Below are 14930 nucleotides of genomic sequence, written 5' to 3' on the forward strand. Positions count from 1 at the left end.
TGAAAGTGAAGTATTTCAAGTCAAATTGCTTTGAAACCTTCCAGCCTGACTGTAAGAACCAGAGACTCTATAATTCAGCTTCCAGGGCAGATTCATGCTGGTAGGAAAACCACCAAGAACTATTTCTATGTGAAATGAAAGCTGGAAAAGTGACAGAGTCAAGGACACCGTTTGAGTCCTGAGCTCAAAATCTTAGTGGAGGATACACTTGCTTTTCTTTAGGTCAGTGCATGGTAGCCTTTCAAAGAGAGGTCACTTCAGGTGAGGGCAGGAAGGATACTTGATGAGCAGGAATGTTTACTGGTGTCTACAGTACGTTAGCAGTAATCTACTACTTGTTTTGGATACCTGCTCAGGCCTCTGGGCTTCTCTGCGGGTGCTGCCATGTGCGTTTTGCCAGCACTCTGGGGTTCTCTCAATTGTGCTGGGATGCTTCAGAGGCAGGTGAAAAAGAAATGTTTTCTTCTTTTCCCTGTTGTGAGAAAAATGAGTAAAGTAGGAAACATTCTTTTGAGACAGAAGCATGAAGTGCAAGTCTAATTTTAGTCTTTCTGCTTAGCAGAAAAGATGCCTTTTTGATGCTTTTAGGCAAAAGGGAGTTTAACATGCATGTTTGGTGGTAATGGTGTGAAGGTGTCTACGACAAAGGCCTGCTTAGGCTTTATATGTCCACTACAGGCCATTCGGATGCAGGAGGTACACCAGGATTGAGACAGAAGGATGGTGCTTTTGAGTGCCTGAGAGCCTTTTGAGTTCCATGTGTGGGCAGAAAAGAGACCAAGTTTAATTCTCATTAACACTGAGGGTTTTTCATGACTCCTTAGGTCTTAATAGACAGTACAGTACTTGAGCAGTGCAAAATGGCTCTGGTGCAAGTATCATGTCTGTTCTGCGTTCTTGATTGTACTGTTCTTAGGGTACGAGGGCTTTGAAATGAATTGTGCAGTATTTTTTGTACTAGCAGAAGATGTGACAGAAGAAAATGCTAGCTTGTTTTTCTTTGGCATGTGTGTGTGAACACTAGCAGATGTTCTTGAGTTCCCGCACATTTTTCTTCTGTACCATACAAGACAGTGATAGTAAAAGAAGGTGATGTTTCAGTGGCCTTGTGAGAATTTTGTCATATGCTTAAGACTGTGGGTCTTAAGGCAGCTTACAAGACATCAAAAGGAACAACAGGGTTTTCACATCAAGAAGTAGTTGGGTAGATGCATGGGAAAGAAAAGCATGAGTACAGGGAACTAGTTTGTTAATAAAAACAAAATACTTTCCATTACTGAGTTGGAATAGCCAAATTGAAAACGTAGTGGAGACAAAACATGTCTCTGTTTCCTGTTGCTTTCAGTCATACCAAGTACGTGTATCTTTTTGGTGTTTCATTAAGGTTTCATTCAAAAGACTTTAAATGTTAGCGTAAGCCACTATCTCCACAGCCCTGGCAATCAGAGCTTGCTAATGTCAGGGTTGTATGATGATTGGGGAGGAGAAGGGAAGTCAGGTCTTGTCTCTGTGCTTCACCTCTGACCTGAGAGACCCCCAGCTCTAATGGTGAGAAATATCATGACATGGACATGTGCTTACGAGAGTCTGGAAGAAGGCCACTCATTCGTTTTATCTACGGCATTATGCAGGATCTGGATAGAGGTGTGGTTTTTGTCACTGTTGTCTCAGCAGTATATTCGTGAAAAGCTTGCTTTCCCAGCATGGCCAAGAAGTCTCTGTATTGCCTCTTTAGATCCAGCTCCTAAACTTGGAACAGAAAGCAGGTGCAATACAACTCTGCTTGTAGTGTCATTAGATCTACACACTGCAAATCATATTACATGTTTAATTCTCTCTTCATTTATCAGTGACCTTCATTGGCATGATTGAGTTGGGAACTGCCTTACAAACAAAACCAAAAAACAGCTTGTGCCTGTGTCGAATGATACTATGAATAGGTAGCATGCACCTCCATTTTTCTCCATATTAGCTTTACATACCTGCATTTTGCACATGTATAGCTGCTTAAATCCCTGTTAGAGACAGCAAATATTTTCTTTTATATCCCTTTAGTCTAAAATGGCTATCATACCATGTGTTTTGATAGCTGTTTGACATTGTCTTGTCTAGGTTGCATTTGTTCCATCTTTTACATGTTTTGTCTTTTACATTCTTGTCGATTGTGTCATTTATGATATTTAAGTTTTTGTTAATTAGGAGGGATGTATGTGTTGCCACTTTTAGTGCTGCTTTATAGGCAATATGATAAACTGTTTTTTCCTTAAGCCCTCTTCTTTTTATTTCTCATAGGTTTTTTTTTCTTTTTCCCCCAGAAAATTCAGTGGATTTTATTAGCTGAGACTATGTTGAAATACTGTCATGCCAATTCACATCTGATTTTTTGGGGGGATATTTGTCTCTGTGTATCAAACCATAGCCCTGTTCTCTTTGGTTATGCTCCATCCTCAAGTTGGATTCCGTTATCTCATCCAACTGATTGACAAGGCAACGTAGTTTCTAGCATCTTTTTCCTTTGGTGTCTTAAGAACCTTAGAAAGTGAGTGCCTTGGGGAGTGGGGGAATACCAGGTATTAAACAAAAAGACAGAAAGGTGTTGAGACTTGTGAGAGTACAGTGACTTCTCAGCGAAGTTGTTCAGAAAAGAAGATAGAAGTATCTGACGTGTGCCATGCCTGGCAGGCTATCCAGCTTTTGGAGAAACATGCAAAGAGTTTTACTTTTGTAAAATAGTACTTGAGATTTAGAAGTACATGCACCAGCAAAAGGTAGTTCAGGATAGCCATGATGTCCTGTGTGACTTGCGATGGCATGAGTGATTCCGAACCCTAAGCAGTGACACTTACTCCCTCCTCTTTCTTTCAGGATGTTCTTTTACTGTGTCAGCTTCTTCTTTTCATAATCCTGTTGCCCACTGGACCGTATCAAACAATTCATTTTCAGCCTTATGGATCTGCCGCTTTATATTTGTAAATATTTACACCCTCTTGATTCAATCCCCTTTAAGCTGTCCTGTATTTATTTAGGCCTCCTAAGGTGGCGTTTGTCTTGCATAACTTAATAAGTCTTTGGGATAGACATCTGTATCAGAGCTGTTTGTCTAGATTGCCTTCATAGTTAGTGGAAGAAAATAGGCATATCTAGGGGACAGGTTCTCTTCTTAAAGTAGGCATCTGAAATAGGTCAGGTGGATGACAGAGTGCCTGCTTCTCTATATCTAGCTCTAGATTTAAGTGAGATCTACTGTGCTGTTTTTGCCTGAGAATTTCTATTTTTGTTCTTCCTCAAGTTCCTGTCTAATTATTTGTGATAGTTGGATTTTTGTTGCTGGATGCTGTTTTGGGCTGTGTGTCAGGTGTTGGGATTTTGGAGAGGGGATTGGACCACAGGGGTCATCTAAGACTAACTTTTGGACCTTATTCTGTGCAGTGGATGGCTGGGTAGGACAAGTATGTTAGAGGAGGTGTTTTCCTGTTATTTCTATAGGATCACATGTGAGCGTGTCCACATTCACTGCCTTAGCGGTCTTCTGTCCCAGGCACACTCAGGCCGGCTGTCTGGCTTTGGGCGTCGCTCTGTTTTGCAGTTTGTGGCAGGCGACACATGGCTGAGCAAGATAAGGGTTTTATTCTTTGCAGAGACATGCTGGGGCTGCGTTGAGATTCAGCCGTTTGCAGGCTCCGGTTGGCCACTGAAAGATCATCAGAACACTGCTGTATCCTGTTATGACACTAAAAAAATATCTGAATGCAGTTTTTTTTTTTCTTGTAGTTAACTATATTTTTTCTTCCTACAACCATTCCAAACACACCGTAGAGGTAAGCAATTGCAGAGTTACAGAATTTGTTTCATGTTTCTTTCTCGTTATTAAAGCACTATAAAAGTATGGATGCTCTTGCTTTTTTTGGAGTATCTCACTGAGGCACTGATTACTCGTCCTATGCAGTTGCTGTCAAATGTGTTTTATTTATAACAGTGCTGTAGTTTCTGTTGCTATGATTGGAAAATAGGAGAGGTAGAATTTACACATAATTACCCTTGAGAGGCTTTTAATTGCTGATTTGCTCCTCACTTGCTACTAAAATAGAACCTAATTGTTTCTAACCTGCTTAGATCCACTTTCACTGTCTTTGGCTGTTTGTAAGTCCCCATGGTAATTGGGACTTCTCCTTTAACTAGATGGTGGGGAAAAAGCTGTTATTTTTCAGCAGGATAAGAGTAAAAGCTTCATAGGAAGTCATTCCTTAGTCTTGCTGAACAGTTAGATGTGATTACCTTGCGAATAGTGCATGTATTTAATTCATGAAATTTGTAAGATACAGTATTTATTGAACATATCCTGCACTGGAAAGTCCCTTTCTAGTGATAAAAAGAGTAATTGCAATAAAAGCATCACGGCATGTTTTCTTTGGCTTTCCATTGTTGTGCCATCGTTGGGTTGGCACATTAGAAGTTGATGTAGTATGTGTGTAAACTCATTTTGTAATTTATCTTTATTGAAGCTATCAAAAGAGAGTACCATCTGTGATGTTTACTCCTGGCTAGGAAAGAAGCAAACACCACCAGTTCATGTTGCATGGTTTATTAAGGTTTTTACTAGAGACAGAAGTTGAGGTGAGCTTGATTTTCTAGTTTTGAATAGAGCTGTGGGCGTCATGATTATTTGGGTGGAGGCAGGAATGATATTTCATCTGGAAGCCCAATTGTATAATCCTGTCTGTGCACACAACTCCTGTTATGGCGTTTATTAGTGTTTCTAATGGAAGAATGGCTAGTTCAGGAATGGTACAGGGTTGTAGACTTTTTCACTTTCAGGCTTTTTAAAATCCTGTCCAGATGCACAGGAATTAGGGTGTGATACATTTAGTAGTCAAGAACTCACCAGGGATAATTATGAAAAACTTAGAAGGTATGAGGGTTTGCATATAAAGCCTAGGGAAATGGTCTGGTGATAATGTGAGCTCCTCAGATACCATTCCGGTCAAAGTGATATCCATGGAGGCCTGGGTAAATGTGAAACATGCAAACCCTGCTGCAAGATGGAGGGAACTCTGACTTTTCCAGCCTAAAATAGCCTATTCTATAAAGAATCTCTGACTTGTCACCATAGCGTCTGAACACTGGGAGTGCCTTGACACAACTAACAACTGTCACGCATGGATTATTCTTTCTTTCACCCCTCATCTTGGGGAGAACTGTTTACACATTTGAGTGCTTTAGGATAACTTGTCTTGTTAATGTCTGCTGCTGTGCTATTTAGAGACCTTGTAAAAGATGTGTGTCTTGCTCTTGGAGTAGAAGTTACTGAGGTTGTTGAGCTTTATGGGTGATCATTCGTGATCTTAGACTGTTCTGCGTTCAGCTGACTTCTGTACTGGTGAGCGTAACCCATGCAGGAGGAGGGTTTGGTCCTTGAGTGGCATGGCTTTGACATGGGTTTCGCCCCACATCAAAGTCCTGGGTAGCATCATTTGGCCTATGCTGTAAAAAGAGTCCCAAGGAGGAACAGCCTGGAGACGGATTTCTCCGCTTACACCTCTGGATGGTCCTTCTGGGTCACAGGGGAAGCACATTGGCAGTGCTGCCTGAAAGATAAGCTTGGGCTCTTGCTTTCAGGGCTTTATCCTGTCGGGTTACTAATTTAATACCTCTTCTTCCCCTCTGAAAATTATCAGTAAGAGACTTATTAATGCATCCCATTTGTGTTAGCCCTGAGCTTCTAGAGTGGGCCATCCGAGTTGCTAATGAAAATGCTTCTTGTAGAGGATCTTCTGAGCATTCCTAAGACTCCACTGTTGTTCCTGTGCCTGAGCATTCTCCCTTCTTTCAGCCTAGTCCTGTCATTTTATCTACTTTGAGAGAACTACCTCTTTTTTGTGTGAGACATGTCAACAGCACTAAGAGAAAATAGACTTGAATGCATGCTTTCTGGTAAGTGATACTATGTTACATTGTATTTTGTGGCCCTGTTCTGGATAATTACTAGGTTTAAAGAATATAAATGTTAGTTCAAGTCTCAGCTTGACTAAACTAAGGGTCAGGAGCCTGGATGTGGATAATGTCTCAACATAAGAAGAGGGGGCTCAAAATGGGGATGGGGGAAGGCGTGTCGAAGTTAATAGTAAAATGAAAAAGAATATAAAAACTACAGCATGTGATTAAAAATGTACAGGGAGTGAAATACAAGGCAGGATACCAAGAAGTACAAAATAAGAAAAACATGTTTAGAAAAGGCAGGAAGAAACAGAATTTACTCATATTTTAAAATAAAATATGAAAACATTTAAAAATAAATACATTTTTAAATGACAGGAAAAAGCAATGTCTTTATTTGATGTTTAAATGTAAACATATTTATAAATAGTAAAAACAAAGCAAAGTGTTCAGACTCTGGCATTCACAAAACGTATGCTAAATATCACTTATGCTTTGTTATTACTCTGCATCCTTTCCTTGACTGTTTTCTGTGTTTTGTCTATTTGACTTATAAGACCGACTTGGGCAGGAACCCTTTCTTGAATAGTTACACCCTTTAGCCAAGTCTGACGGTAAGTAAGTAACGTCTGTTTACATTAGCTGGCAAACGCTTAAAAGTTATCTACTGAGCTATTTTAAGCTTTGTTTTGACAACGCTGGGACTTCTCGTCTCTGTGATGTCAATTGGTAACATGCTGCACTGAATCAGGCTGGCACTGAAGAAGCAAATGAATGGTGTCATTGCTGGGGCTGAATACCTGAGATGGAAAAGACCGTAAGCATAGTAAGGGCACTCCTGTACTTCAGATAATTTGGTTCTAATCTGTTTGGGTCATTATCGTACTAGTTACTTGGATGCTGTCAGATGTCCCACTGAAGGTATGCGGTGTCCCCTGCAGGACCCTAGCGTGCTGATAGTGCATGCTGCCTTGGAAGAGGCACTTAGGTTTCAGTTCATTTAAGAGGCTTATAAAAATTCAAACTTTTACAATGAGAGAACAGGTTGATGCAGAAGATAGCCTGAACTGTACAGCATGGGTTGACCAAAAGGGCCTCTTGTGGTGGTTATAAAGGAGTTGAAGTGTTGATGCTAGAAACCAAAGGGGACTGCACGGGTGTGGGAGTTCTTGGTTGCTCTGTTGGTGCAACAGATGTGGTTTACACAAGGGTGAGACTCAAACTGGTTTTCATCTGTTCCTGAGCTCTTGAAATGTACATTAGAGGTCTTCAGAAATATTGGTGGAAATTTGTTTGTTTGTTTTAAATCTAAGGACTCTTCTTGCTTGTAAGTGAGTAGCAGTGCAGCTAATTCAGGCCTTTGTGAGAAACTGATTTTGAATTTATTTGTAGACTGTGAGTCCTGGTTTGTGATATCACAGGCAGTCATTTTACTGAGTGCCTGGGTGACTTTCCAATGCGAGGCAGTAACCTATGAAGAGTTAGGTATGCTTTTCTGGAGTCCTCAATGAACTGTAGTGCCGGAAGAGGTTTGGAAGGCTTAGGTGGGACCCGAACTGACCTGAGACAGCATTTCCTAGTCTGGAGGAAAAGGCCCGTCTTTATTTAATAAAGCACTAGGCCGATCCAAGACAGGCATAGGATTTTGAGTCTACCACTCCCGTAAACATACAAGCTTCAACTTGCAGGTCTACCTGAAGTATCTGATGGCTGCTTGAAAGTCTCTTTACCCTGTTATGTTAGTGGCTCTTAGTGTAGCTTATTGGCAGCACATCAGACGAGGCATCTGCTCTCAGTACTCCTGTGGCACAGAGGCGCCATTGGAGGCTTCTGCTGTGCCTGGCTGCAAAACGACATTCTGATGAGTAGGGAATTAGATCAGAGCCACCAGAAAAGCATTGGAAAAAGGTTAAAGAGGAGAATTGAGGGAGGGAAGCTATAATGAACGAGGCAGGGAGGGGAGAATCGGGGAAGAAAAAAGCTGCAGTGCAAGATATGATAAAGTCAGCGGGAAATGAGTGAGCAGGAGAGAAATGAGAGGTGGTGGCAATTACCAGATATGAGAGAGGTTTCCTGTCTGCCAGTACACTCTGAAGGCAAACATCAGCTATAAAAGGACTCGCTAATCTAAGGCAAGAGACCTTGATGGACCATGCCAGGACCACAATGCTGCTGAGTTGTCCTACAGAGGACCAAAGGTGCGTGTCTTTTAGTAGTAGCTGTCTTTTCCTTGAGGAGGCTGTGTGGGTACTGTTCAGGACCAGAAAAATCTTTGAGCAATTATAATGCCTTCTAAAATTTCACTTCTAGCTGAATGACAGCATTCCCGTGTGACAGCATTTGGTCCAAAATGGTGATAACTCCTGTTCTTTTGTTAAGTGGTTTTCAAAGTTGGTGCTTTCAAGTAGCAAAATAATATGTTTCTGATCTGTGTAGATAGGATAGCTTTTTCCACCCTCTCTTAAAAAATTGTTACTATGCAATATCCCAAATTAGACAATGACTTCAGCCAAAAGTAAACTGTTCTTATCAGATAATATTTTAGGTTTTGGAAGGGTTTTTTTTTTCCTTCTGCAGCAGACTGTATAGCCATCCAACCTGAATTATAGGGACAGCATCTTAATAACTTTGTAAAGCATAGTCATGGGGAACCATGAAAGGGATGAGAGAATTAATTTATATTGTATGAACTCCCTAAATGTGTGTGGTTGGGGAGGGGAGATGGTTCCCCCATTCTGAAGGGAGATGGGGGGGGCAGGGAGAGATGGGGATCTGAAATACTTCGGGACAACAATGGAGATTCTGAGACAGCTTAGAGATCTCGTGATGATGAACTCTAGCTCTCAAGTTGGCAATTTGTTCTTGCAGTCCGAGAGGCACAAAATGATAGGTTGTGGTTTGCCCTGTGTAGTCCGTGTGGTTTCAGCAGCGGAAGTGGTTCATGTGGGTGAAGATCAGATCTTAGCTAACCAACAAGTTCAATCATTCTGGCTGATTAAGGTGGTATGGGGAGGCTGCAGAGAGTGCCATTTGCAATTGTTGTGGGTTTTTCTTTGTTTTTATCAATGCATGTTGTGAGGACGTGTCAAGGTCTGTAGGGCACTGGTTAAATTCATACCTCTATCGCAGACTTCTCTACCCTTGAGTTGCAGAACATTCAGCAGTAGAAGAAATTATCTTGCAATAGTTCAGAAGAGGATATAGGATCTAAGAGAACTTGGTTCTGTATCTGGTCTAGTTGCTTTGGTGGCAGGTGCCTTCGTGTATGAGTTCAATAATACTTACTCAACAGTTGGTAGGTATAATGTTGCTGAGCACTGCAGCCCTTGGGGTGGTATTGAAAGTCCAAGTTTTATGCTCAAATATGTCATGTCTATGATGTTATGAAAAATATTCAACCCATTCACATTATGGAAATTATTGTGAGAATAAAAACTCATAGTACTTAAAAAAAAAAAAAAAAAAAAAAAAAAAAAAAGCAAGCATGCTTTTCTGTCCTTCCGATATGGAGAGCTGTAGGAATGTGGCGATAGCTTTAAATGCTAGCCTTTTGTTTACTTTGGATGTTAACCAGTGCAACTTCAGCTCTGTGTATTGCACAGCAAACCTTGACCTCCTCTTCCTTAGACCTACCAGGTTTTGCTCTCAGCAGTGAGACATTGGCTATGTTTTTCAGCGTCTGCACCTGTTCACCCATCCTTTTCAATCCCGCTTCGGAGATGGAGAATCTGGCCTTATTTTAGCTTTGTAATCCCGACTCACAGACTCTAGTTTAGTCCAGAAAAACACTTCTTTCCTGGCAGTGTGAAATGTGCTGTGCTGCTGAGAGTTAGGCTAGCGCTCTCTGGCAGGTGACAGTCTCCCTGGGGGAGGCTGTTTCTCTCAGCACTGTCCCTGGGTCACTCGTAAAGCAGAAGCAGGTAATTAAGCTTAGATGGAAAGGGGGAGAGGAAATAACCTGGCAACAGGTTTGAGTTTCAGGCGATCTGCAGAGCTAAACACTCTTGTCTGGAATTCAGCCAGATGGAAAGATCCCACCCCTTCCTCCCCCCACTTTTCTTTCTTTTTTTTTTTTTTTCCATCATTGTGGTTCGGTGACTGCTGGGAGGCTGCTTCACCAAGCCTGCTTATTTACTGCAATGACAAGAGCATCACGGTGGCTCGCAGTGTGCTGAAAATGTTGCTCCATCTGTTGCTAGTCATGCACTGAGAAAATGGCTCCTTCAGATCTATACTGTGCTTTTTGGAATATTAGTGTTTTTATGAGTCCTTGGATCAGCAAATTACTTTAGAAAATTGCAGAACTTGACTCCATCAAAATATGTCGGTCCTCTGTCTGCTTTAATTGAGAATACATTTTCCAAAATAAAAAATGGTTTTTTTAGAGCATGTGTAGGCATTTCAGGGTTCCCCCCTGTTTTTTTTAAGTAAATATCTGAAATCAAAAGTTAAATTGGTTCAGAAAGAGCATTTCAACAGCTACGTAAAAAGGAAAAAATAACAAAGAGCATAAAAATAATGAACTTTAAAGAAAAAAACTGCAATGAGTTTTGAGGACAGGCACAAAAGGACTCTGGACACTTCAAACAAGGACTGTCCTATTCAGGGACTTGGTTTATTTAAATCCTTGTGTGAAATCTCTTCATCTTCATCCCCAAATCCTGTTTGGATCAGTCTGCCTTGGTAGTAAATTTAAAATACAGTGATTAGCTTTATGGAAATGAGAAGCCTGCTCAGATATCTGGGACCCAAAGATGGAAAGTTTGTTTCCTGTCAGATTTTAAGAAATATTTTCTTAGTCATGCTGAAGCTAGTAGCATTCTTGGAGGTGGCTGTATGCTCTGCAAATCCTTGAGCGCTGCATCCTCCCTTTGTCGCTGTATCACCTCTCCAGCTGCGTACGCAGTGGATGTAGATGTCAGCCTGCGTGAATCTGGCACAGGAATAACAGATCTGTGGGGCAGTCCTTTGTCAGTGACAAATACTTTGGCTGTCACTGAGGCCCCAGGATCTGTTTCTCAATGGCAGTCAACTCAGTTCAGTTGAATGATAATGCTGCAGGAAGAAGTGCCCAGTGGCAAATGAATTCAGTCTTTTAAGATTCTCCCCCCCCCTCTACTTTACCCCTCATCTCCCTCTTTTCCATCATGTGGAGATGTTTACTTTAGATTAAAGCACTTCTGTTGATATCCAAGTGGTTTCCCTGCTGCAATTGGTGAGATTACATGTATACCGTTTCATTTTTTTTGCCCAGGCTTCTGCAGTCGAGATACTGCCTTACTGCAGGCAGTTCATAAATTTAAAGCAAATATCATATTCTTTGCTGACTTAATGACTAACTGCTGATATGTTTCGCTGGTGACCTGTGCTTGATTTTTATGTCCACAAGTTTCTCGCATATGTGGTAACTTGAATCATCTCAGTTACTTCAACTCAGCTGTTGGTTATGGTGATACGCATTTTTTTTAATCCTGCGAGGATATTTGACTGTGGACAACTGCTCATGGGTAGTGAATGTGTTTAGTGGAAACTGGAGAGAGATGTTTGTATATTGGCATTTGGAGCATGCATTGATAAAACATTGAGGGAGTTGTGGTTTCTTGCAAGCATGGATGCCTCTCAGATTTACGTGATAAGAGCAGCCAGAAGGGCTTCTGTAGGTAAGCTGCTTGCATTCTCTGAGTAAATGGAAATGAGATTAAACTCAGAATTAAAATGGAAATCTTAAAAAACATATGCTTAATTTCATAAATTTGATGATCAAATGTTAGCTGAAAGGTGATTGCAATTACTGTGTTAAAGTTTTCTTGTTCTTAGAACTGCTGCTTCTCCCGAGTTTAAAGCAGGAAGTCTCTCTTGAAGGGCAGCATACAGTTCCCAGCCTGTGAGCAAAGATTAAAAAATTCAGATGAATCAGCTACGAGGCACCATTAAAGAGAAGCCTTGCCTTTTCAAGGAAATGTAGCGTCATAATTACACTGGTATAACTAGCTATGTGTTGGGATTTCAAAGTAAGAGGCAGATGCGCTGTTGTACTTAGAATGCTGAAGTTGTCTGGCAAGGTCTAAAACCATCTTTCCCTTCCTACCCGTCTCCTGACCCCTGAATGGCTTCAGTGGTGTGCTTTACGCATGATCATCTGCTGTGGATGGGGAGATGGAGAGCCCTTGAAAGACCGTTGATTATATATTGGCTGGAGGGCAAGGGAGAAATTGTCAATAGGACAGACTGAGAAATAAAATTAGTTCTAGAGGAGATAACACAAACTGCTATTTGGCGCCTATCATACAATATCTGGAAACCCTGTGAACTCTGAATATCAGTGGATGTATTTGTCTTGTCACACTGAAGGGATGAGAGGATGAAAGTAGGCGCTAGTGCGTTAAGGGAATGGATCTCTGCGTTTTCAGAGGCTTGGGCTGTGAATACAGACAGGTATTGCTGCCTTGCGTTTTGTTTTCTTCTGCTTTTAGAAGCTGGGAGTGTAGGGCTTCAAATGTGGAATACCGTGATGATAGAGTCAGTACTGTCTCTTGCTTATGGGGTCAAATCTTTGATGCGGCTCATGTCCTTTAGCTTTTGATTTATATTACAGTGTACAGCTGGGGCAGGATGGAATCCAGAGTGAGTTGAGAAAGACCTGCAGAGATCTGGGGAAAGAATGAGTCAAACTCTTTTTTTTTCCTGATTCTTGGTATATAACAAGCACTTGGTAGAGTTTATTAGGTCTGAAAATATCTATTGTTGAAAGTTTCCAGCTCTACAGTGTACCATAGCGAGATATTGAATGCTAAAACCATGTTAGTCATCTGGGGTTTTGATCTCTGAATTATGACATAATTTTAGCAGCTGTGTTTACTAGCTTGCTATAGATGGAGAAGATTTTGTCTTGGAAAACGGAGCACTCCTGTTTTCATTTTTCTCTCTTTTGAAATTGTTAACCATACAGTAATTACTATTCTGTTTGGTTTAGTATGCTTCTTTGGCACTGATTCAAGTTTGAATTTAGTGACTGGCATGGATTTCATATTTTGGAGTGATTACCCTCCCTCCCCCCCCCCCCCCCCCCAGCAGGCTTACTGGAATCAGTTGAACTTACTTCAATGACAGGATAAGCAGAAATTTGTCTATATAGGCTGTTCTAAAATGTTTAATGCCTTCTAAAATTGTTCATGGTAAAAGATCAAGGAAGTAAACTGTGACCTTTTAAATGAAGCTCCATATATCCATTTTCCTATGCCAGAAGACAGCCCAGACCATGACAGACTTGAAAGAATTAGGGTTCTTGAATGAAAAGAAACTTTCACTTTGTGCTTTTACAGGTAGAATTTTTTCATGTGTGTCACAGATTTAGCAGCTTTTACTGCTGTTTCTTAATCAATTTCTATTTTTGTACCAGAACTTTGTCATTTTAATTATTGTCTGTAAAAGATTATCAAATAGTAGGTTGTCTGTCGCAGTTTAGAGTGATGGGTGCTTCTGTAATTTTTTTCTTGATTAGCTGATTCTTTACTTCAATAATATCTATTACTAATAAATGCTTGCAATCAACAATTATGCTTAAGTTTTAATGACTTCAGGGTTTTCATATTTGAAGATAACTTTTTAAGCACTGCCTTTTGCTCAGGGTTAATGCAGCCCTGCATTAAAAACAGACAGATGTGGTTCAGTCTTTTAATGATTGACTCTGTTAAGTAGGTTGCCAGTCTAATCCTAACTTGTGCTGATACGTGCTCTTTAGTCGGCTAGCTGGAGCCCAGAAGGTGGGTTTTGCTTAGAGCAAAGCAAGAGCATTTTTATGGTGAATCATTCAGTGAGGTGCATAGTAAATAGGGTCCTACCTCAAGTAATAAATTGAGAGCTGTTGTATTTTCTTTTCCTCTACTCCTGCTTTTACATTTTTCCACCCTGCTCAGTTTATCAACATCTCTAACCTCTAAAATATCCTTGCTTGTTCCTTAGCGGGTAGCACTTCTCCAGTGCTTATCCTACATTTGATTTGATCTCCCTTGCTCTATGTCGGTTCTTCATTTACATTTTGCCTGTCGTTGTGCAGATTCTGTCCCTGTAATTCCATCTAGTGAGTGTTGAAGCTGTGCCTGCTCATATACTTAAAAATGTTGGAGGGCATTTATAGGAGGTTCTCATCCTGCATCTGGAACCCTAAAACCTCTTCAGTAACTCTCTTGTGTCAGACACCTCTGAAACCTGAAAGCTTGCAGGTCTCTCTGCTTGCTTGCATGTGGGTTGATAGCATTCAGTTTAAGTTTCCTTTCTAATTATGTTGTGTATGCCAAATATCTGTGACTTGTTTTCTGTACCTCTCTGTGTTGTCTTCACTTATCAGTCTTTTTAAAAAGATTATGGTACTGATGTAAGATAGAATGGATGAGTACTTAAGATGGGGTTAAACAATCTGGATAGTGTTCCCGCTTTTGTAACTGTTGGTCTGCTTTCTTAGTGCAAAAAGAATTTCAAGTATTGAAACTCATCTTCAAAAAATAGGAAAGTGAAGTACAGAAAACTTAAGGCATGTTTCCAAGGAGGTGGGATAATAAAGGGTTTGTATATGTCAGATAGTGGTATTGTAAAATTAAAATTCTATCTGACATAAGTAGTCCTTAAATTGTCTACTGTGACAAGCAGAAATTCCGAAGAGGAAGCTTCTGTGTCTTTAACTTCTGCTGACATATAATGCAGCATGCTTCAGACACTCAAATGAAATACTAACTCATTTGTTCATCAAGGCATCTTCTGTTTTCCGTAAAGTATGCCAAAAGTGGCCAGACATAAGATTTCTTAGTCATAAGCTGCTTGTGAGTTGTTGATGTTACAGGCCAATAAAAGTTTCTGGAAGAATGTGATCTATGCTTTGGAGGCAGAAAGACCAAACTTGCCCACTCTGCATGTGTCAAGTGCACTGCTCTGCACATGGCAAGGAGGAAGCGTCTCCAAGGTGGTGGAACAAGTGTGCAGATAACAGCTGCAGTTCTGGC

General features: G+C 40.7%; 1 protein-coding gene across 8 annotated transcripts in view; it reads left to right on the forward strand.

The window, feature by feature from the left end:
* Positions 1-14930, forward strand: part of ARHGEF12 (Rho guanine nucleotide exchange factor 12) — an 81518-nt gene that overhangs the window by 3024 nt on the left and 63564 nt on the right. The window contains exon 1 of one of the 8 annotated variants that reach the window (XM_064524266.1): positions 5871-5931. The exons of 6 other annotated variants lie outside the window; for them this stretch is intronic. In XM_064524266.1, the coding sequence (XP_064380336.1) occupies positions 5886-5931 (46 nt within the window). In that variant the 5' untranslated portion in view covers positions 5871-5885. Of the gene's footprint in view, positions 1-5870; positions 5932-14930 lie in introns of those variants that run through there. One more of the 8 variants, XM_064524263.1, reaches the window with a different exon arrangement.

This window comes from Dromaius novaehollandiae, chromosome 21 (genome assembly GCF_036370855.1).
Source record: "Dromaius novaehollandiae isolate bDroNov1 chromosome 21, bDroNov1.hap1, whole genome shotgun sequence".
NCBI classification, from domain to species: domain Eukaryota; kingdom Metazoa; phylum Chordata; class Aves; order Casuariiformes; family Dromaiidae; genus Dromaius; species Dromaius novaehollandiae.